The sequence below is a fragment of the Lepisosteus platostomus genome, chromosome 21, assembly GCF_059453375.1.
Source record: "Lepisosteus platostomus isolate fLepPlt1 chromosome 21, fLepPlt1.hap1, whole genome shotgun sequence".
NCBI lineage: Eukaryota > Metazoa > Chordata > Actinopteri > Semionotiformes > Lepisosteidae > Lepisosteus > Lepisosteus platostomus.
Genome location: NC_142631.1, coordinates 1,051,393 through 1,074,281, shown reverse-complemented (window position 1 = coordinate 1,074,281; position 22,889 = coordinate 1,051,393). Strand labels below are relative to the sequence as shown.

At 48.3% G+C, this 22,889-nt stretch overlaps 1 protein-coding gene and 1 long non-coding RNA gene across 5 annotated transcripts in view; one reads left to right on the top strand and one right to left on the bottom strand.

The window, feature by feature from the left end:
* Positions 1-409: 409 nt before the first annotated feature.
* On the bottom strand, positions 410-3,536 carry LOC148643804 (uncharacterized). Its single transcript, XR_015928924.1, has 2 exons — positions 3,234-3,536; positions 410-782 (listed from the first exon to the last, which is right to left on the bottom strand). It is a non-coding gene; the product is annotated as an uncharacterized LOC148643804 (long non-coding RNA).
* Positions 3,537-3,648: 112 nt separating this feature from the next.
* Positions 3,649-22,889, top strand: part of pbx3b (pre-B-cell leukemia homeobox 3b) — a 91,468-nt gene continuing 72,227 nt past the window's right edge. For 2 of the 4 annotated variants that reach the window (XM_088614554.1, XM_088614555.1), the window contains exons 1-2: positions 3,650-5,590; positions 6,656-6,729. In XM_088614554.1, the coding sequence (XP_088470680.1) occupies positions 5,394-5,590; positions 6,656-6,729 (271 nt within the window). In that variant the 5' untranslated portion in view covers positions 3,650-5,393. Of the gene's footprint in view, positions 5,591-6,655; positions 6,730-22,889 lie in introns of all 4 variants that reach the window. The other 2 variants (XM_088614553.1, XM_088614557.1) reach the window with 2 other exon arrangements.

Here is a 22,889-nt window from a genome sequence, read left to right as displayed (position 1 = left end):
GTGCAGCGTCTTTTTTTTTAATTCCTCTGGTAATCTCGGTTGCCAGCCTCATTAAAAGTATAAGGCGCTGAATGCAATATTAAGTGGCTTTGCTTTTCCCTAGTGCTGCTCGCCCCCATACCTTAGCTCTGAAATTTTAAATTGTTTTACTCCGCTTGCTTTGAAACATGTTACTAAATTAGTAACACCGTCAATCAATTAAGAAACAAACAACACACAATTGTCCTGAGCTGGAAGTGTGTGTGTGTGGTGGAGGGGGTGATAAAATATAAACTTGCTTTGATGCAGCAATAAAATCTGGCCCCTGCATTGTCCCTGTCCGTGAGATGTGACAAATACACAGAAAGGCAAATGCATTATTCTTTCTCAGGCCACAGTTACACTGTAAACACACAAAATGACTAATATATGGTCGAAACATCATGCCACAGCATTTAATCAATGACTTAAACAGTTGAATCAATATAAATTCCTAATATTTTAAGCATACTGGCCTCTATAAATCTTGTGATGTGGTTGATTGCAAAGTGTTTCAGGGGCCTATCCATGCATTGTATATAAAGACTCATGTAAATCAAACGCCACTACGACAGAACAAGGAGTTTTTTGACCTCTAGAAAAAAAAATGGCAGAAAAGACAGGAATCCTTTCCTTCAGCAGGATCTCCTCAGTGGCGTCCGGAATTGGAGTATTTAAGCAAAATACTGGAGCCGCGCAGCTCCTGCAGAGTTCGGAGATGCCCCCCCTTGTCTGCTGTGGCCGGAGAGAAAAGTCTCTCGTCTCTGAAATGCAAACGACAAGCATTACTGTTGCTGTCCTCGACGTCAGGAGAGTTCACCCCTTTCACCTTCCGTGTTTCAGCAAACCTGGGAATTCAGAGATTAAAACATGAAAATGTGGACCCCTCTCCAAAATCCTGACCAAATGAAAACATCATTCACCTCACCGCGTTTCGCAGCTTTGAAACACTTGCACGTCGTCTGGTGGGAGTGTTGCGTTTTCTTACGAGGAAGAGGGGAAAAAAATGTGGCGTTCCTCTATCCCCAACAACAGGATTTTCCCAAAGGAAGTTTTACTCCATGCATATCTGATTATTTGCTATTTAATTATCAAATGTTAATTCCCCTTGTAACAATGTGTCAGGATAGGCAGCCTGCAGGGCTTTGGAATCAATTCATGCACCGCGGTCTGTGAATCGGCGCAGCGTTTGCTAATTCTCAGTGTACCGTCTTGTGTTCGCGCATTTGCAGAACTATGTCTGATTGACTTTCAAAGTGCATTCCAATTAACAGCTTTATTTCCTCCTCTCTCTCTAATTTTAGATAATTACTCCCACCATCATCATCAAAAAAAAAAAGAGCCCTGCTTTCTTCCGCCGGCACGGGGACAGACTGTGGCAGGGCTGCTCGGCTTCCCGGCCGCTCCATCGCCGTGCTGTAATACCGCCAGCTCCTTAATTGTCATATTGATCCTGCTCATTCCCAATTAAATAATTAAGGACCATTCTGTAGTGGAGCAGATAGGTCGGGCTGTGACCTGGGCCGAGCGGCCGCGGGTTTCAAGCCCGCACTGTGTGCGCTAACTCTGCAGTAAGTTAGGATTTCTGCGGGGGATCTGAACGCCTCTGACTGTTCAAGCATCTATAGTGATGATAGAGCACTGGAATTAGGCTCTGCGCTTCGGAACCGGGAATTGCATTGGTGAATACAAGCTGGGCAGACTTATAATAATCATAGGTTTCCTGGACTATATGGGACAAATTATTCAACGCACTCTCCAAGAAAGAAATTGAGCGTCAAGTGAAACAAACACAAAAATGACAATTGTCTCTCCCACTCTCGTGGCAACGGTTTTCAAAATCAATAGCTCAGAATGTTTTGGTTTTACCGGTAATCTCGATGGAAAACGTGTGTAAAATCGGTGGAAGACACGTGTGGCCTTGCTGTGTCTGCGCTGCGGACGGCGGCTAATACATACTGTCCTGGCTTGTGGCCGTCGCCTATAAGCACACAAAGATCCCTGCGGGTCCTCTGGATTTTGAAAAGTCGGTCTGGTTCCCTTAGGCAGCTAGCTAGCTCTTCGGCGGCTGTGGGTTTGAAAGGTGACCGATGCGGTTTCACGTCTACAACTTGAACGAGGCGCCCACCCGCGAGCCGTGTTTATTGACGCCTCTGGCGAGCGGCGCGCTCCCTCCGCTCCCGAGGTCAAGTTCAAACCGCGGCTCGCGGTCCGGGTCCTCCCCGCGCGCGGCGGGCAGCCGGTACTGGTCCACAGCCCCGTGCAGGCAGACACGCGGAACGCCCCAGCTCGAGGCGGCAGTCAGCTGCACCCCGGAGCAGAAACGTCCGGGTTATTGCACAGTCGATAAATGGGCTATATTATATAACTGTCAGAAATAACATATATCCCATTTTGCAAAATTATCCAGTTATCCGAATGCGCTATTTTTGGGGCGTACTTGTATGTTTTTTTATTTTAATTTTCCAAATCAAGCATTTATTTTATTCGTAAAATTTGATTTTAGACACTTACAGGACTTATTTGTAATGCAATTGTTCCCTAACGGTATTTCAAAAGTAAGAATAAATAAAAACTAGCAATGTGCAAAATATTAACGTTTATTCCAGTAAGCGGAACATCATGTAACCCAACTGACTGCCAACTTTGCAAAAATAACACACGCGTGTGTTTGTACTTTCGTGTGTTTCTGGCAGCTCTGCACAAAACTATAAAACGCTGGATGACCAACAAGCGCTAAATTAACTTCAGAACTTCACTTCTGTACCTCTTGTCGGCTGTAGTGAGTCACACGTAAAACACAGTTAAAAAAATAAACCTAAATGTGAACAAATATTTAACGTACAGCCTAAAATTGTACAGAAACAGGGAGCTGGTGCACTAGCCTGGTTGGACTGTTAAAATATATTTTAGGAAGAACGTGTTGTGATAACAACAAAAAATCCGATTGAATTTCTAAGACGGTTTGTTGAAATCAGGGTACAGGAATCCTTCAAATATAATCTTTCCTGAATTCTCAACATTAGTTTTTGCTTATTTGCATTAATGATAATAATTCATTAGTATTTTTTCTATTTAAGGTCTGATTACAGGAATAAACGATGGGATATTCGGTGATAACAATAACCCTTAAAAGTTACAAAGAATAACTCGTTTTCAGTTTAACAGTGCAAGTGGACTAATGCATAAATACATCACACACATTTACCACGTACTTTCTCTCCGTCGGGCGACAGTGAATTCTTCTTGAAAATACCTCGGCGAGTTTGTCTGGGGGCGTTAGAAGAAAAGTGTGTAGCTTTCAGAGAATAAAATCTATTTGAAAAAGGAAAAGAATAAAAAAAAATGCCATTTCAGTGTTTACTCTGAGTGTCCGGAGGGATGACTTTACCGAGCGGTCAGGTAAGGGTTTGGAGAACATGTCACCTTTACTGAGGAAAAACCCCACGAGCAGAGCCCCGCGCGAGCACGCCTGCTCGTGGTGCTACCATGCGCACATCCTCGCATCCCCGCTCCTTTCTGCTCGTCTGCTGCCATAGCAACTGTAGCAAGGGACAGAGCAGCGCCGCCTGCGCGTGCGGTTGATGTCACCCGTGGCAACGGCCAATCAGAAGTTGCCGGCTGCCTTGCACGGCCATGCTGGAGGTGGCAGACCCTGGGGGCGGGCTGGAGCCTGCCAGAGCTCCCCGCCTATTGGCCGGCGCCGCTGTCAGTCAGGCCCCGACCGAGGCGGGGATTGGACGGCGGCTCTTCGCGATACGAGAACATGGGCCCCCCGCCCGCCCACCTTCCGAGCAGCACTGGGCGAGGGGAGGCAGAGCCGCGGTCTTGAAAAGCGGAGAGCCCGAGCAATTCATTATCACTTCTGTATCAAACCATATAAAACTCGGGGCTTGAAGTGTGTGGACTTTTTTTTCCTCCTCCTCCTCCTGCCTTGGCTGTGTTTGTTTTAGTGCACAGCGCGCCCGTCCAGCGCTGGTGAGAGCTGTCAGCCGACGGGGCATTTTTTTTTTTTGCATATATAGCGCCTTCCAGTGCAGCCAGGAGAACAAAAACCAAAAAAAAAAAAGAGAGAGGGAGAGGGAGAGGGGGGTGTGGAGGAGGACGCGTCCTTTATTTAACGCGTTCCCTGCGTGTCGTGATTATTATTACCATCATCATCACTGTGGCCATTAGCGTGGCTCGAGCGGTGTGTTTCGCCGGGGTCTCTGCGCGCGGCGGCGCCACGGACTCAGACCCCTCCTCTCGTGGGCGGGCCGCGCGCTCTCATTGGGATGCTGCCTCTCTGCGCGCGGTCTGACACGTCTGCACTGAGTGAGTGACATTGGCACCTTGTCAATCGCTCACTAGTGCGGCCATCAAACACCATAAAGCACACAGAGTCAGGGATCCGGGCTCATAAATTTCAACAGCCAGATCTTTTTGCGCATTGCTTTACAGCGTGTAATTAATTTATTATTTTTTTTCTGGCGATTCTCTCTTTTTTTTTTTGGGCCTCTTTTATTTTTCGCCCCCCTCAAAGAAGCTCCAAAACTTTTTTTTTGTGTTTTTATTTTTTAATTGTTGTCATCATCACCATCATTCTTACTGTCGCCGCCGCTGGTCCTGGGCATTTAAAATATCTATATTTTTTTTTCTCAGATTTGATTTTACTTATGTGTTGGGTATTTTTACCCTTTGTTACATAGCAAGACGCACGCTGTAGACAGGTAGAGCATGTTTTGCTGTGCTTTTTAATTTTTATTTCATTTTTTTCTTTTTTTTTTTTGTGCGTGCAACTTTAGCTTTGGAAAGGTCTTTTTGGGGGGGTTCCCTGCTGGTTTAATGGGGATTCTGGCAAGTTTGCAAGAAGATTTGCACGGGGAGAACAAGCCGAAAGAAGACTCTACAAACACATGAAAACAATGTGCAGGGAGCTATAGCACGAGACGCCAAATCGCACGCAAAACCCGGCGAGAAGGTCTGAAGACGGTCAAGACACGCGAGCTGTCATCCGATTGCCGAAGTATCAATAACTGAAGTACAGAATTGATATTGGTGCCTCAATGCAACTACCAGCATAAAATTGATCCTGCAATTCTAAAGCTACTTCGGATCGAGGGAGAAAAAAACCCCACAAACGCGAAAAAAGTGATTTCTGGACACGCGATTGCTGCCGGTACAATTACTGCTATACAAATAGAGATTCTTAGTTTTGCTTCTTTTAATTTTTTGATCCGTTTCCCCTCCTCTCAGCCTCTCTTTCTTTCCCGCGCGCCCACCGAATTCCTCCTTGTATGTGATTTTGTCCCGCAAATCCCCCCTTTTTTATTTTCCTTCCTGGCTCCGAGCGTTGTCTCTCCCGGAGAAACGCATTGATTGTGCTGCGGCAGAGCATGGACGAGCAGTCCCGGATAATGCAGACTCTCGGCGGTGTCAGTCTGGCTGGCCACTCGGTGCAAGGAGGGATGTCCCTGCCTCCCCCGCACGGACACGAAGGGACGGACGGGGACGGCAGGAAACAAGACATCGGGGACATTCTGCACCAAATAATGACCATTACTGACCAAAGTCTGGACGAGGCGCAAGCAAAGTTGGTTCCTTTTCTAAAATTACCTCAGATTTGTTGCATGTATGGTTGCTAACCTATTATGAACCTTTAGAGCCAGTCTAGTGGTTATGCTGTCGCTACTAAAATTAGAATCGCATGGATCACAATGGTCATATTTATTGGCTGTGTGGTATATATATATATTTAAATATAGCGGGACAAGGGGGCAAATGTAGATAAGTTATATTGTAGTGCTTGTGCCATTTCTCTTTAACTCTCGGGAGGCAAAGTATCTTTCTTGCTTCTCGGATGTACACCCGGCTGTCATCGTAGTAAAAAAAATAATAATCGGGATTTTCTCTTTATCTCTTTATTTTTAAATTCACGAAGTCCTTATTTATGGGGCGGGGAGTAGTGTCTTTAAAATCTTGAAAAGCAGAGGAATTGTAGATATATTGTTGCAAAGTGCCCTGGTGCTGATGTTTATGTACATGTGTGTGCACAGTGTAAAAACAAGCAAGCGTGCAAGATACATTTGTAGCCCAGCATTTTACAGACTGTTACCTGTTAAAGACCCGGAGACGCCTGGTCCGAAAGTATAGAAATCATTCTAAAAACAGGCTGAATAATTTCTATTTACTGAAAAAAAAATACAACGTTTCAAACTGCTAAATAAGAACTTGTTCAAGCTCAAGTTCAATTGCTCAGCGTGTGGTTTTGTGTAACCTGTGTTACCCTCGATTGTCACCTCTTTCCCACTGAGCTACAGCCTCACTGTAAAACAACAACGCTGTAATAAACTAGGATCTGAGGATCTGATCAATTATTTTAGGTTCTTTGGAAATTACTGTTTGCAGCAGATTTTAACGCTCATGTCGAGAATCTGAATTTTGTGGCCCGTCACCTGCCGAAAAGAGTTCATTTGATCAGGGATAGGCAATATTATTATTACAAATAAATAAATGGAATATTCATTTAATGCTCGCTAGACGGGATGATTAAAGCGGGCGGGTAGGAAATGAGGAGATGTGCACAGTATTGTGTTTTTAAAGTTGTTTTGCAGTGTTGTATATCATGTTTTCTTTTTCTTGCCGTATACTGTAATAGGAAACACGGATTGAACTGCCACAGGATGAAACCTGCGCTCTTCAGCGTCCTCTGCGAAATTAAAGAGAAAACAGGTAAGGAAGGCACATTTTTGTTTTCATGTTCAGAAATCGATGAGGAGAAGTAACGAGCGAGGACGCGCAGGGCAGCACTCTCCTGGCTCAATTGAAAACGCGTCTTTGCCGCCATCTTGCTTTTTCCCCCCTGTCCCCTCTCTCCCCACGCCTTCCTCCTGTATCACAAAACGTAATACATTTAAAGTCAATTGTACAATTCATAACACGCCGCGCAATGAAACTGTGTATGAAGACGATAGTACATCACGCAGAGAGCACAACCCGCCTTCCCCGGGGCTCCTCGGTTTGGAAGGAAGAGCAGACCCGCTCGCCGAAGCGCCTCTTTGTATGTGAGGTGTCTCGGACAGGAGGAAAACAGCCGAGCGGAGAGCAGCTGCTCGGTTTCCCCCGTTTTCCAGGCGGTTTTTATTGTATTTGTCAAAACAAAAAAAAACCCACACACACATTTGCGATTGAAACGCGAGCCGCACATATCATCTGTTTTTTTTTCTTCCCATTCACTCGCAGAATCCACTGTTTCTTTTTGTGTGCGTGTGTGTGTGCAAATCACGGTCTCTCATTATAAGGTGGTGTGTGTTAGGATTTCTCAAACAAATCTGCAGCATTTAAGCTCTGCGTCAATTCTTATATATATATAAATCCGTGTGTTATTCAATTGCAAAGCAGAACCCAGTCAGGACACTTGTCTTAGTGCAATGCATTTTACGGGTTTATATTTTATTCCCGCAATCCCGAGCAAACCCGGCGAACGGCTCTGGTAGGTTTCAGTTTGCACACAATGCTACACAAAGTTACAACCGGGAGAGTCAGTACATATATACGCTGTGTTCAAGGGTGGCCGACTGAACTCGGCAGAGGGGTACAGTCACATAGTGCGAGCAGGCAGCGAGGGGGGAGAAAGTTACTCTGCTTCCTGGTTCACCAAGTGAAAATAATTTCAAACCAGCGGGCTGACGTCCTGTTGGAATTTGACATTTAAACTGTCATTCGTGCAGAACTAAAAAAAAAAAAATACTAAGAAATGACATGACTGAAACCGAATAAAAATGTTGAATTAGAAATTCTGTTCACACGGAGACCAGAGTTATGAAATAGACATGAAAACATGGGGAATGTGGAAAATACTGTGTTCGACGCGCAGAGGGTGTCACACACTGTAGGTGCGCTGATGTTGAATATCACCAGCTTTTGTCACGGGGAAATATGTTCTTTTTCTCCGTCCGGGGGTCTGCAATCGCGTGTTTTTATATTTTGCATTTTAAATTCGCAAAACTGCATTTGCGGTCGGTACCAAATTCTTGGTAAATCAATCAACGAAAAGAACCGGCTTAATTAAAAGTTATGCCGGGATAAGCACCGCGTGGAAATGGTGTTTAGCTGAAGGTGTTGAAGGCGGAAACCTTTTTTCCCCTCGGCGGTTCAGTTTCCCCCGTATTAAACATATTAATAGAACTCTCACTCGGAAATGAAAGGAGTGTATATTTTTTCTTGTTGCAATATTTCTTTATCAAATAAATCTAAGAATGCCTCGATTAAAAAAAAGTCTACATTTTAATTTTAAACAATTAGGCTTTCAACTCGCTGTGTCTGTAGAGATGATATGATTAGATATTGTGCGTGACTTTGGGGATTTTTATTCTTCTTGCTCCAGTCTGTTTGTCGCCGGAGGTGGCGATTCATTTCTGCGTGTGCTGGCGCAATATTTTGCCAGAATATTTAGCAAGGCCGCTCTGCAGCCCCAGACCTCGGCAGAATAGCCTCTACTGCGTCGTGCGCAAGTGAAGGCTCGGTTTGGATTCTTCTGGGTATCTGGGGCGGTCAGGACCCCCAGCCCGAGCGTGGAGGGGAGAGGCGAGTGCCCGGGAATAGGTTTGATGACACAAAGCATTAACATTTGTCACTGCTTCACCATAGCCGGGGGTGTTTGATGGAGCTCTCCAGTCCGCGATCAGACGAGCTCTCGGGCAGCGACGCGGGGCGCTCAGCGCTGCACAAGGAGCGCGGATCCAAACTCAGGAGGGGACGTCAAAAGTTTGCTGGGATCCCTGCTGCTCCTATCCGCTTTATCGCACTGACACGGGGGGGGGGGTGCTGGGAGGGGGGTGCTCCCCTGATTACAAACACGACCTCCCATTCCCAAAGGAGAGAAAGACTGAAAGACGTGGGGCGCGGACGGACGCGGGGATTCCCGGAAAGGGCGCGCGTGGCCCCGGCCGCAGAGGTGAGCCGGGATGTGTGTGTGTGGGGGGGGGGGGGGGGCTGGGGGTCTGCCGGCGAGGCGGGGGGCCGAGGGGTGCGGGGCCGGCTTGTCTCACCGTCAGCCCGAGCAGATTGCTTTGGGTGAGCAAGACGAAGCAGAGACCCTTCGCATCTGCAGGAGCCGCACGTGAAAGTTATGTCATTTTGAGCCCTACCTAGAAAGTTAACATCACTCGTAATACCCTCCCTTCAAGTAACATAGTAACACAGGCGAGTTTGGGTGTTCCTGGTTGCCGTTGAGAGCAGTTCATGGGGAGAATGATCCGGACACTGGGCGTCTGGTCTCGTTGTGTTAATAGCGAGCGGGTTCAGTACCGTTCTGCCCTCCAGAAGCGAAACCCAGAGAGAGGAGCGGTGAGCGCGGCCGAGGCGCAGCCGAAAAAAGACTCAAGAACTCGGGACTCCACTCGCGTGGCGCGGCGCTGGGGTTACTCCCGCGTGCCTGTCCGTCTCTTCTCTTCTCCAGCCTAGGCTGGTTTGGACATTTCGTCGTAATGCGTTTTGGTTTTTGTTTTTTAAATAAATAAAAAAAACTAGCGGGCGACAAAAAAAAAATAATTAAACCCGTTTGGAGAGAAAAACAAAAAGACTGACTTTTGAGCAGTGCGCGTCGAAGCTTGTTCCTGAGGTGTGGATGGTAGAGATTAGCGTGACGGGCTGCCCCTCTGCTCGGTGCTGATCAGGGACAGTCTCGGGTGAGCATTGCTGTGGAGACGTGCGCTGGGACAGAGATGTTAGCGGGTGTATCTCATTACTGAGACATAGCCTGAGTACGCACTAAAGATGACAAAAAGTTAACGGAGTATTTCCACATAATATATATATATATCCGTGCAATTGTGTTGTAGGCCTGACTGGAGTGACGAAAGGTCCGGACGGTTTGCTTCTTTGCAAAATGCTTGTGTGCAACACTGAAATGCGCTCACGAGTCCCGCCGGTGACCCTGGGCGCTGGCCGGCAGGCGGGTCGGCTATGCGGGGGCCAGTGCTGTTGTTTGCTTTCGGGGGGGTGCTGGGGGTGTTCGGAAACTCTGACGAGACCCCGGCCCCCGAAGACACCCCTTGACTGCGCCGTGCTAATCGCGCGCGTCACGGCGTGCCCGATTAGTGGCCCGTGCGAGGCTCCTAAACCGGAGCGAGTTGGGGAAAGATCATCAAACTTAATGAACTTGTGCGCTGCGGGAGGTGTCCTCTGGGGAGGGGGGGTCAGTCCGGCTGCGCGGGCTGGCTTGAGGTGTGCTTCAGAGCGCAGAGAGGAAAGTGACCACTAAATGTTTTAGCCCCGGGGTGACAGCCTGAAGAATTCACAAGGGGAGGGCAGAGCAATTGTGGGAGACGAGGGGGAAAGTGACACGCGTGGGGCCGCGCAGCTGTCAGCAGCCCCACGCTGTTCCAGCACGGGAGGGTTTATTAGTTGTAGTGTAAAAATATATATATATACACACATTTCATAGTCAGGGACGATCTGCTCGAAGTGCATGCTGATATGTAGATATACTGCACATTCATGTTCGTCTGTATCTGTGCTTGCCTGTTATTGCTGATCTGGATTTTATAAATGGTGACAGATTTATCAAGAGTAGCTCACCAGTGTTCAATCTGTAACACATTTTGCTTAAAGAAAACACATAGTGCTGACAGCCAGGAACACTGCGCTTGGATAAAGTCAACGAGTTGCCCAGGAGGAGGTTTCCTGCAGCTTTTTCTGATGCTTCTGATTTCCCCTCTCCTAATGCAGTCTGCGGTCTGTTGGGAATGCCTGAAGAGTGGCACCTTATGGTGGGGGTACACAAAATTCGGGAGGCACACGAACCCCACTCTGCTGCTTGGGGAGACCACTAACTGCGATGGCTGTCGTGCCGTTTACTCAGTTTTACATTTCAAAGTGGCACATTTTGTTACCAATAACACTTTATGCTGAAAGGGCATCTTATGAACAACTGTGGCTTTGGAACCTTATGTTATCCCGAGACCTGGACAGTGCTAGGAGTTGTTTGGACGTAACATATTGGAAAACACGCAGGCCACCACGCACCCGAGAGTCTGTCTTGTGTTCTGAGCAGGAGGTGCTGAATGAGTGAGGAAGTCCGTGATCTGTGGACGTGGTGGTTTTAAGACCGTGGCGGTTTATCTGCCTTTGGCACAGAGCCGTGCCCCCTGTCCGGGGGATCCTCCGCAGAGCCGGGAGCAGTGTCGAGCTCTCCAGACCCGCAGAGCGAGGCCCCCGCTCTCCCGCCCCCCCTCGCCGGAGCATGCGCACGTATAGGGTTCCATAGATTACATTTCTATACTGTATATTGTATTAGAGCACTAATTAAATATGCATGCAGAATAGAGTCCCTAAGTATGCTAATTATTTAAATGAGCTTGTTTACCAGATGAGGTGCTGTAATCTGCTATAATCCCATTGATGCAGTTTGTCTGAAAGGTTTGCTTTCGAGCAGGGGCTAAAGTACTAACAAGGTATTTTTTTGTTACTTTCTTTTAAATTGGTCTGTTGTTAATCCTAATCGCCCCCCCCCCTCTTCAAATTTATTAGTGTTAAGACCCCGTTAAACTGTCTTTCTAGTCAAGGTTCTGGCCTTTCTTGTCTTTTTGTGCCTTTTCGTCTGAAGAGCTTTCCCTTGCGAGAGCTCACCCTGTGTGTTGACTTAGCGAATTCTCCCTCTGAGAGCCGGGCTGTGTTTGTTTTCTCAGCAGACCTGTTGAATGACACACTCTTATCTGGGCGATAAGGGAACCTTCCCTTGATAAACTCCTTCCTCTTGAAAGCAGTTCTCTTTTCCACCTGTGTGAGAAAGAAAACGCGTGTGTGTGCGTTTTGCCACCACTCCTGAGATACATTGTGTTGTAGTGGTTAGCCACCTCAGGCGGAGAACTAGATATTTTCTCAACAAAATCCAATCGCCTAAAAACAACCTTTCGGGTAAAAAAAGGACCGTGGTACGAGCTGTTTAACAGCGCACTCCAAATGTTTGCTTTGGACAATAAAGCTTTTTAATATGTATACCTCTGATACAATACACACTCAGTACAGTATTTCTAAAACTGCATTTCTCTGTCACCGTGCTGCGCTGCCTGTTGTTTTTGTGTTTCAAGCCCTTCGTTGACCATATAAAATATCAGGTTTAAACGACACCCGCAATGAAATATTCAGGTTTATAGGAGGACATATCTGTAGGACCTGGAAGCGCCGTGTGAAACTTTAGTTTCGGGGGGGGGGGGGGGGGGGGGGTGGTTTTCCTGGAACCTCCTGACCCGTAGTGTCGCCCCAGTACCGCGGGTCCGGACAGCAGGCCCCCCGTACCCGAGGCGCTCGGCTGACGAGTCTGAGCGGATCTGCGGTCGCTGTCAAGTGCGCTTCGCGGGTGACATTTCAAAACCCCGTCTTCTCAGGTTTTCCGTTCGGCTTCCTCCCCGACCTTCCCTTGGATTACAAAGGCAGCGCTCCGCTGCTCGCCGAGTTTAACAGAGAGCAACCCGCCGTAACGTCTAGCGGCTGAGAACTACAGAAGAGCATGTTGGAGAAGCAAAAATCATTTAAAAAAAAAAAGAAAAGAAAGAGCTGCACACAAATAGCTACACAAGACGCACACGCTCTCCTGTCGTGTCAGAGGGCAGACAAGCGCCCGTCAGGCCGGGCTGGTCCGGGGGACCGTGAGCGAGAGGCGGGCTGGTCCCGGCCCTGCCGGGCTCCGAGGGGCAGCGGCTTTTTATATCATTAAGAAGGGAAAAAAAAACACAAATCTGACAAAGTGAGGGGAGAGATGAGACTTCCATTGTTATATTGTGTTTCGATTTAATGAAAGCTTAGATTCCAAACGTGGTAAACTGAAACTGAAATGTTTGCTTGGTAACCATGCAAACAGTGACAGAAAAAAAAATGTTTTGTTATGTACATCTGTTTAGAAAGAGGGGGGGGAGGGGGCCCGTTAGATTAAAGACCATGAGCAGTGTGATTATTAGATGATTTTTGACAGCGTAATTTTCATGTCATGATCCAAACTGTGTAAAAAAAAAAAGAGCGTGATGCAGATTTTCAGCTGGGCAGCAAACCCTGGCTTTAATGCTGCGCCCTCCTGTCTGAGGAGAGCCAGCGGCCCGGCGGGTCGGCCCGGCTGGACCGGAACCAGCCGGGTTCACGCCGGTGTCCTCGGGCTCCCACGCCTGCGAGGGCGTCGCGCACCGCCGTGTCGTGCGAAAGAGCAGAGGGGTCCTGTGCCGATGGCGACTCTCTTTTTAATAACGTTTACTGTCGTCTGTTGGAGCCGTGCTGACATGACCAGCCCCCCCAGCTCGCCGCAGTGTAGTGGGCATCGGGAAAATGCTCCCCGTGCGCTAGGAATACACGTCGACGGGTTCAGGCGTTTACAAAAAGTCAATTCCAGCACGACAGGAAGGAGCACACTCGGCGCGTTTCTTGCTCTTTTTCTTTTTCTTTTTACAACGGAGCTTCCGTGAAGAAGGGAGGACAGAAGATTGCAGAGCTTTTGTTGTTGTGTTGCTTAAACCTTGGCGGTGCAGCTGGGGGCTGTTGTTTCACCTGCGGGGAACAGAGTGCCGGCGGTCAGCACGGGCCAGGTCGGGCGAGGGCCCGTGTTCGCCGGGCGGGCAGGTTGGTGGTGTGGCGGCTGTACCCTGTTACCCGATAGGACCCTGTGACGCCTCCTGTCCGATCGGACCCGGGGCTTCGGCTGTGCGGCAATAAAAAAAAAAAACAGGCCAAGAGCCCAGAGAGAAGGGTGAGCTGGAAGCATTTTGCAATGCAAAGTGGTCAGTGGTGTTTTGGAAGAGTCCTCGCTCTTTCCTAACTGCTATTGTAAGCCTAGAGCAGATTTTCTCATGCTAATGCCCCAGAAGTATTAATTCACTTTGATATGCTAATTAGAGGGCATTATGCAAGAAATGAGATTAAGTGGCAGCATGAAGCCATTTGCCTGTCAGTAAATTGAGCGTTTTTAGCAGGAGGGTTTGTTTTTTCAGTTTCTCTTGGTTTTGCATTTAAATGAATTGATTGAGAGGTGCGAGAGAAGAAGCTGCTAGAATTTTCCCTGGGTCCGTTTTGAAGGGATTTTTTTTCCTCTCCCGTTTTGTTATTTTTCCTCCCTTTTCTTTTCCCCCGTGAAGTGGCATTTCATGGAGCATGGAACAAGAGCGAGGAAAGTAAATTATTCCCATTTTTGGGGGGGGGTCAGGGTGTCAGCAGTATCTGATAGGCTTGTAATTAACACGCAATAAAGCAATTGGTTGTCACTGACTACCATCCTGCAAAGTGTTTTTGTTTACGACTCGTTCTTCCAGGATCACCCGCTCGTCGTTGCACAGGTGCAAAAGTTTTGTCTGTGTTGGTGTGCAGGTTTGGTGTGCGATTCTGTATGGTGCCCGATCGCTCTGGCCTGCGGTCGCCGTTTTAAGACGGACAAGTTTCGCACTAATTACGGCTCCATTGTAAAACCTAGCTGCCGGTACCAAACAGAAACACCTTGCTAATTCCGCTCACTGTAAAACATTGCACTGAGCGCTGGTTGTCAAAATGTTTGTTCGATACTTAATTTTAGTAACACTAAACAGATTAGGGACGTAGACATCCGTTCCTGAAGGACTTATTTCTTTTTTTTGCATTATAGCTTCCGCCTCTAATTTACCAAATGATCAAAACCAGCATTAGAAAATGGAACACGTTTATACAGCAGCGGAGAAGCATGCTTCATGGTGCTTCTGACGCCCTTGTCACTTGTCTTCAAAAACTGAAGGGTGAATTGTGTACAAGCTGGAAGTTCCTTTTTGGAGTGTCTAGCCATAACCAAGCCTGCGTCCTGTGTACTCGCCAATAACTGTCACAGCCAGCTGTTTTCATGTAGGGAAAATGTAAGGCAACACAGATATTAATTTTTACAGGCTCCGTTTGCCTGATGTGCACAGTATCCCGCCTGAAAATAAATTAAAAATCACGTTGCAGATGTTTTAACCCCCCGGACAGAGCATAATCCGATTGTATGCTGAAGAAAAAAGAAATATACAGCTTGCGTTGTTTTTTTTTTAACTGTGATCCGTCTTGTTTCCCTGTTGCGGTGTAATTAAAAGCGGGTGTATTGAAAATAATACACCGCCTGCGATTCGTAGGTAAACCCATTTGCAAATGCACGGTGCGGTAATTGCGAAGGACTCAGGCACGAGTCCTGCAGCGCCGAAGCCAGACCTGACGGGGTTCGGCTGTGATTAAACCAGATCCCTCCGTGCGCTCAGATCTGTATAGTCTTTCCGGTGGCCGCTCCAGTGGCAACAGAGGCGAAGGATTAGCTCCATATGTTTTTTTTTCTTACCAGGAAAAGAGAGGTTCTTCAGCATGGTTCCTCTTTGAAGTGAGGTTTAATCAATAGACTGAGATTAAAGAAAACTATCAGTGGGGCGGGTAGGAGCGGACTCCTCTGATCCTTAAAGACTCTTCCAAGTGATTTTTGTGCCCCTCTCAGAAGGGGGTGGGGGGTGTGAGGTGGGCTGGCTTGTTGTTCTGCTGACCTTTGACCGATCAAGTGTGGAAACGGGATTCTGGTGGGACAGGGGTCCCCACCCTGAGGGATGGATGCCCGGAGTTCTGTGCACTGCGGTGGATCTTAGGAATGCGCCTGTCGATGGTCTGAAACAGATATTAATCTGCCCAGAGGGGGGGTGTTGCTCACTATGGCGTCTTTGTGTTGTACAACCTTCCCAGTTGGTGGCGAGGCCTGGCACGAGAAATGTGGGATTAGCTAAAAGGATTACCAAGGAACTGGGATCACCCCAGACCTGGAAGTCGCATTGCCAGAGAGCTGAGGACACGGATAAGTCTACGGGGCCATTATTGGTAAACTCTGTTTACATTTTATATAGGCTATCCAGTTCCAAAGTTGTGTTTTGAAAGGAAGAAGGTGATCAGTTGGTAGGGTATTAAAGGATTGGTGCCATGGAATGTTGACCAGGCGAGATCAGAATGCTTGTGGTTTGTTTCAGTGTGTGGGAGTCAACTCCCAAACTACAAAGACTTTTTTCCTTTCCGATCTTAAAGAGTTCATCATCATCATCATCATCATTATTATGAATGCAAATAAGCACAAATTAATGTTGGAGGTCCAGACACTTTTTTATTGTGCAGGATTCCTGCACCCCTAAATTCAATAAACCACCTTAGAAATTCCGTTCGAATTGTTCGCTCAAAGTTATCTCAGGAAGTTCTTCCTAAAATATATTTTTCGGCAGTCCGACCAGCTCCCCGATCTATTCCTCACGGGCCGCGGGAAGAGCCCTCTCCAGTACAGCGCAAGAAAGGAGCAAACAAAAAGAAAACGTTTTGGCTGATTTCCTGTACGGGGGGCCTGGAACTGCTGGGGGCAGAGGGGTTAATAACCACGGGGGGGGGGCAGGTATCTGTTGGGCTGCACAGTCACAGCAGCAGTGAGGCCTTGGACAGAGATCTAATGTAAATATTTGTAAGACTGCCTTGTTCCTCAGCCTTCGGTTTAATGGCATAAATCTGCTCTAAATGCCTGGGTAAATGTATGCCAGGGAACAGAAAGCCATTCACTGGAGAAACAATTGACTTGAGCTGCTTTCTGTTGAAGGGTCCCCCAGCGATCCGACTGCACTGACTAGATAGTGAGGGAGAGGCTTCGCCTGGTGACTCGGTGGCACCATGCCACTCCTGCTTCCTCTGTGGCAGGGGAGGGGAGCGTGAAGACGAGGCGTTTATCTCCGGGGCACCCAAACCCCTTCCTGGCACAGCAGGGGAGGGTGGGGGGGGGGGGGTCAGTGAACCCCAGAAGGGACCTGTAATCTCCGGCACTGCTGATCGCTGGCGTGAGGTTTCCGTCCCCCTCCCCTCGCCGAGCGGCACTGCAGGATAAGCTGATAAAAACAAGGTGGTGTCTCGGGGTGGGGGGGGTTGTTTTATGAGGGAAATGAATCGATTTGATTGTTTCCACGTTGCCCCCCCCCCTCAGCCCGCGTCTCCCTTCTTTCTTCCCCTGCCATCAGCTGGAGCTGGGAGCGTTTCGTTGGGCTCCTCTGTGAACACAGGCTGTAATTGTTTTTCTCACATAAGTTATGCAAATGAGCCTTTATGGCAACTGGCATAACAATTAGCATCCTCCAACAATATTTTAGCAGGTTAATTGCGAAATTTCTAAATTGTACATCTGACTTGTTAATTAGGCTTGACAGAGGTGGTAAAATAGTTATCTTCAGGCGGTGTCAGGCAGGAGCTGCTGCCTGCGTTGCAAAGAGCAGCGATTGATTGGATGTGAGGGCTGCCGCGGCGGCGGTGTGGCTGCCGTCGAGTACAGCTGCTCCCGACCCCTCCCGGCTCGGGGCGCCCCGCCACGGCCTCCGAGCCACCCCAGGGGACGGTCGTGAGCCGCCGTGCCCTCGGCCGCCGGTCCCGCGCCGGCTCAGCGCGACCCAGCGCCTGGCGGCGAACTCCGCCTGCACTTGATGACCTTCTCCTCCGGGTTGCTCGTGGTGTCGTGAGGAGAAAGTGAACTCGAAACGGAACTCCTTGCTTCGAGGGAGGTGTGGGCATGGAAAGTGAACTCACGTACAGCAAACGTAAAGGGAGCTCACATACGTACTCGTGCACAAACCCGAAGTTGGCTCACGTACAAGCGCACATAGGAGCACAAAGTGAGGTCATACGCGTGCATATGCACAAACACAGTGAGCTCATACGTACGCGTGCACAAACTCAGTGACCTCACACACGCATGTACACAAACATAGTGAGCTCACGCATGCTCGTGCACAAGCACAAAGCGAGCTCACACATGTGCACACAGTGAGCTCACCCACGTGCACATGCACAAACACCTCGAGCTCACCCACGTGCACATGCACAAACACGGTGAGCTCACATACGTGCACAAACACAGTGAGCATTACCTCAGAGGTATCCAAGGTTAAACAAATTAGACAGAAACTGATTTGCTAATGAGAGACTGCAGTGAGAGCAGGGTTGGAAGGACAACACCAACAAAAGAAGTCATTTTAGTGCTGGATCTAATAAAAGGTTCTCGGACACGGCCTTCAGCTTCAGCCTCACAGAGGAGGGTGAAGGGGTTAAGCTGTCTGCAGCTCAGCAGCGGCCAGAGCGCTTTCTAGGGTTACATTCTCGGCCGCTTCCGCGTCCTGCTGCAGAGGCGCCGGCCGGCCCGTCTCCGAACGGGCCAGCTGGGTTCCTGAGGGGCAGCGAGCCAGACAACAGACTCCCCTCCTTCACCACCCGCCTTCCTCTCCTGCAGGGCTGCACCTGAGCTGGACAGGCTCAGGGCTGGCCTCACTCTGGACAGGGTCAGGGACAGAGTGGACAGGCTCAGGGCTGGCCTCACACTGGACAGGCTCAGGGCTGGCCTCACACTAGACAGGCTCAGGGCTGGCCTCACTCTGGACAGGCTGTGGGACTGACCTCACTCTGGACAGGGTCAGGGACAGAGTGGACAGGCTCAGGGCTGGCCTCACACTGGACAGGCTCAGGGCTGACCTCACACTGGACAGGCTGTGGGACTGACCTCACTCTGGACAGGGTCAGGGACAGAGTGGACAGGCTCAGGGCTGACCTCACTCTGAACAGGTTCAGGGCTGACCTTGTGCTGATGTGTTTCTCCACCTGTTTGTGGAGGAATGTGGTGTTCGTGGTGTCGGACAGAGGTCCACAGGGAAAAGCCATTGTTTTATCCCTCGGTGACGTTAACTGGGGGCTCACTGAGACCAACAAGCTCACTTAAAGGGTGTCTGACTGAAGCAGTACCTCCCAGCAACACATACGGCGTCATCAGGCTTTCCCATGATGCCCAGTATGCCCCCAGTGGGCCGAAAGGGGGCCGGACTGGAGCGACTAGGGGTGAAAGGTCAGGGAGTGACCTCTTCCAGGCCACCTGGCATTTCTTTTTTTTTCTGTGCAAGCGGAGAATATTTCAGATAGTTCCAGGACATGAAAATGCAGAAGATTGCTTGCGTTTCATCAGCTCCGCGCTGATCTGCTCCCGGGCAGTGCGCATTTCAGGCCCGAATGAGATAGGTGATGAATTTGACATCACCTCGGACTTGTCAGCTATTCTTCCCGGGTTAACCAAATTGTGCTCGGTATTGAAACATTAAATTTTCATTTAAAAAAAGTAAATGTTCCGCCCGCTGCCGCTGTTTTAATATTTTACATTTTTCCCCTGACATGTGTATATGAAATAAGTGCCATTTGTGATGCGTTGTCATCAATAATTTTGTCACCGGGAATAAAAGCTTTAACTCTCCTCCACCCACCGCAATGTTTACACTGCGCTTTATGGAGCAAGATATGAAATTAGCAAAGCAATTGAACTTTTCTTGCATCTCTGATGTGCAGAGAGGCCTGTTCCCACCTGTAATGATGGATAATGGAATTGCTCTAACTCTGTTACGTCTTACACAGAGATAAAACAAATACACAACTGATCTGTGCTTCCAGAGAAGCAAGAGGCGAGATTTGGCTGGAAATGGAGTACTGCGCTATTTTTCTTATTATTTTATTGTTGTAAACCTGTAAAGCACTTTGAGTGGAGTATCCAGAAAATTGCTATAGAGGTGTAAGCAATTATGAATTATGATTATAATAATATTAGGTTGTTTGATACTACTTATTTCAAGCCTTGACACTCCAATCCCCTGTTCAGGTTGCTGTCCCGGCAGTGTGGACCCATGTGAAGGACTGGGAGGCTGGGAGGGCCAGTGTCAGGGTTAGAGCAGGCCAGGGCCTGGCGATGGCTGTGGTTTGCAGACCAGTGGTTTGCAGTGGGGGGGGGGATGCCCAGTGTGAGCCGAGAACAGACTCTCTGAAGGCTGGCAAACCCAAGATGGGGGAATATTTGAAGTTTTTCATTTACATCCTGTGCTGTTTAGTGTCTTTAATGCTGCTCGTCAGATGGCGAGGCAATATTGCAGTCAAGCAGTTATTAGTGTAAAGAGGGTCAGATGTGAAGGCTGGCACAAAGCAAGTACTCTCACAGTAATGATACTGCTATTTATAGATCCCCATTTCATTAGCTCCAGAGTTTCAGGGAAGAGATTTTCTCTAGGGGGAATAGATACTTGAAGTTCATTTTCTTTCTGATACACATTAAACGTAGAAATGTGAACAACCTTCGATATAGGATAGTTATCTAGGACATGAACGCCACGCTGCTTTTGGGGGGAAGGATGTCCTGAAGTCCTTACTGTTGTCTTTTTTCCCCCCGAAATCGCAATTTCTACTTTGTCAGTTATCTGAGCACTTGTTTTCTTTTGTGATTTTGCTCGCTGTGGTCGTTGGTTTTATCTAGTCAGAACCTGTTCCTGGTGCAGTCGATGGGTTATTAAAATCTTCCTTGTTGTTTACTTTAGTGTCTTTTGTAATCACATTCAGTGTGTTGTTCTGAATCAGTCTGTTAAGTGCTAAATAGGATCGATGCTGTTTAAAACGAGTAACAAGAGGCAGCACTTACTGCACCACGTCTATGCTAACAATGTAGATGCTGACCCTACTTGTCCATACATATATGTAACACGTATATCATGTGATAACAGCATGCGTTGTAGCTAAAAAGGTGACGCATTTATAATAAAGGAAGAAAATGCATTTTGTAAATCAGTGTCAAAGAGATAAATCTGATTTGTTTTCAACTTTGGAAATTTGGACTTTGCGTCGGAAAGCAGAGGAAGACTGAAGACGAACCAGTCTTATTTAATGTTCAATCACTCCAAAGCACAGTTACGAGACTGTCTGCGCGATTAATAATGAATGATTTGATTAAGATGTCAATGCAATCAATCAGGCGTGGCTCCTTGTCTGTGATGACAACACGATGTGTGTCGCATTCCTGCATGTTCCCGGGGTGTTCGGAGGTGGTGGGCCGCTGGAGCCCTTCTGCACAGACGCCCCTTTATTGGCACCGACTATATATTCTTTCCCAAAAAGGCACTTCTGGTGTTCCCCTCCCGTGTTGGCAGTCCTGAAATGAAGTCTCCACGCCATTGTTCGACGTGCCTTTCATGCATTCGAATGACAAACTGAAGGCAGAAAAGGCAAAAAAGACCGCAATGCAATGAAAATTTAATCAGCGTCTTCTGCTGCTTTAATAAGGCAAATCATTCTTATTGGCTGCTGTGTTAAGGTTTCTAATATTTAATTCATAACAAACCTTGCATTATTCCTGCCGCAGCCCTGACAAGCACCACTTTGCAGCCTGCCAAGAGGCAACCATAAAAACTTAAAAGCAGATGTAAATGTCCAAAACCAACTCCACGACTAGATCTAAAGCAGTCCGTAAAAATCGACTGAATGGCAAGGATTTTCATTAAACTGCGCGGGGCATTATTTATTTATCACTATTTGCCTTTTTTAAACACGTTGCAAGCTGTGGCACTTTCTGTTACTCCCATCCCAGGCTGCGTCGTCGCTCATGGGACAGTGGAATGACAGTCGGTTTGGGCGCTCAGGCGCTGGCCGGGTCCTGGGGGCTCTCCGTCCCGCTGTGGCCCGGAGTTGGTGTGGGTTTCACGGCCGAGCTTTGGCAAAGGCGCCGGCGTGTGCGATCGCCACAGGCCGTGCTAAGTGACTCAACCAGCCAGCTACGCGGAAAGCAGTTCCCTCAGTCACAGGAAGAGCAGCTGGTCTGCCTTCTCGTGATGGGGCGCTAGACGGGGCAAGACCGGGCGAGATCCAGCCTCGGGGAGCGTACGGGCGCGAGGCCTGACGGGGTCCTCCTCCTCATCGCCCCGCTCTCCCTTACCCAGGTCAGCTCTCGGATGTCAAAGGTCATTCTTCCCAGACAGACTGACTCAGATGGGGAGGCTCAACAGAGAGCTGACCAGCGTTTCCTCGCTTCACAGTCGAAGCCGGGTCACGTTGGCCAGCGTCAGCACGGACCATTCAAATGGCTGCCAGAGAGCAGCCTCTTTCCACACACATATCTTTTAGATGAGACTGCCGCCTTGCACAGAAGGTGGTGGGAGCAGGGAACAAGCCGCGCGGCCGTGTTGTTGACGCCGATACCCTGGCTTCTCTCAAGACGCAGCTGGACGAGCCAGCTCCAGTCAGGACAGGAGGCTCTTCTTTACACAGAGGGGGGTAGGGGTTTGGAACAACTGCCCGGCCATGTCGTTGAAGCTGATACCCTGGCTTCTATCACGAAGGGGCAGGATGAGCACCCTAGCTCAGTTATCTCTGGAGAAAGCCAACGAGTGATATGGGGCGAACCGTGACCTGTCTTGCTCTGTTATTAGAACCGACTGTAGATGGTTTTCCAAAAGGACCTTTCTGGTGTTCCCCTCCCATGCTTGCATTCCTGACATTTAGTCTCTGATCCATAATAAATGTGTTGGCAAATGCAAATGATTTACATTGGTGTGCACTATTTTTCCTGTAAACCCGCGGTGCACTGTCTTACAATTACTATTCAGATATGAAGGGGGAAACCAGCTTTCGTGACTGTTCCACAGGAGAGCAGTTGCGATGCACACACAGTGAGACTGTGCGGCACGAGGCTGTGTGTCCTCTGCACTGTTTGTTTGGCATGTCTTCACGTCAGAAAATGCCTGAGCCAGTCAAAAGTTAGGACGGTGATTTAAAAAAAAAACAGTCTGTTGCATAAGTGAACACTGCTGATTTGTAGAGAAATTGGCCGCTTCATTATACCAGGAACTGAATTAAAATCTATTTTGCTTTCGGAAAAAAGTCACGAGGTGTTTCATCCATGTTAAAAAAGCAGCATCTATAGTGTACATAGAGAGGCGCTAGAAATAACACGTGCAGATTGACGGTTTTTAATGCCTTTCACTGTGCCCATACACATATGATTAATCCGTTTGCAGATTTGTAATATTTTGTATTTTGTACTCGGAAGTCCCCCCCAGCAGGAAGAT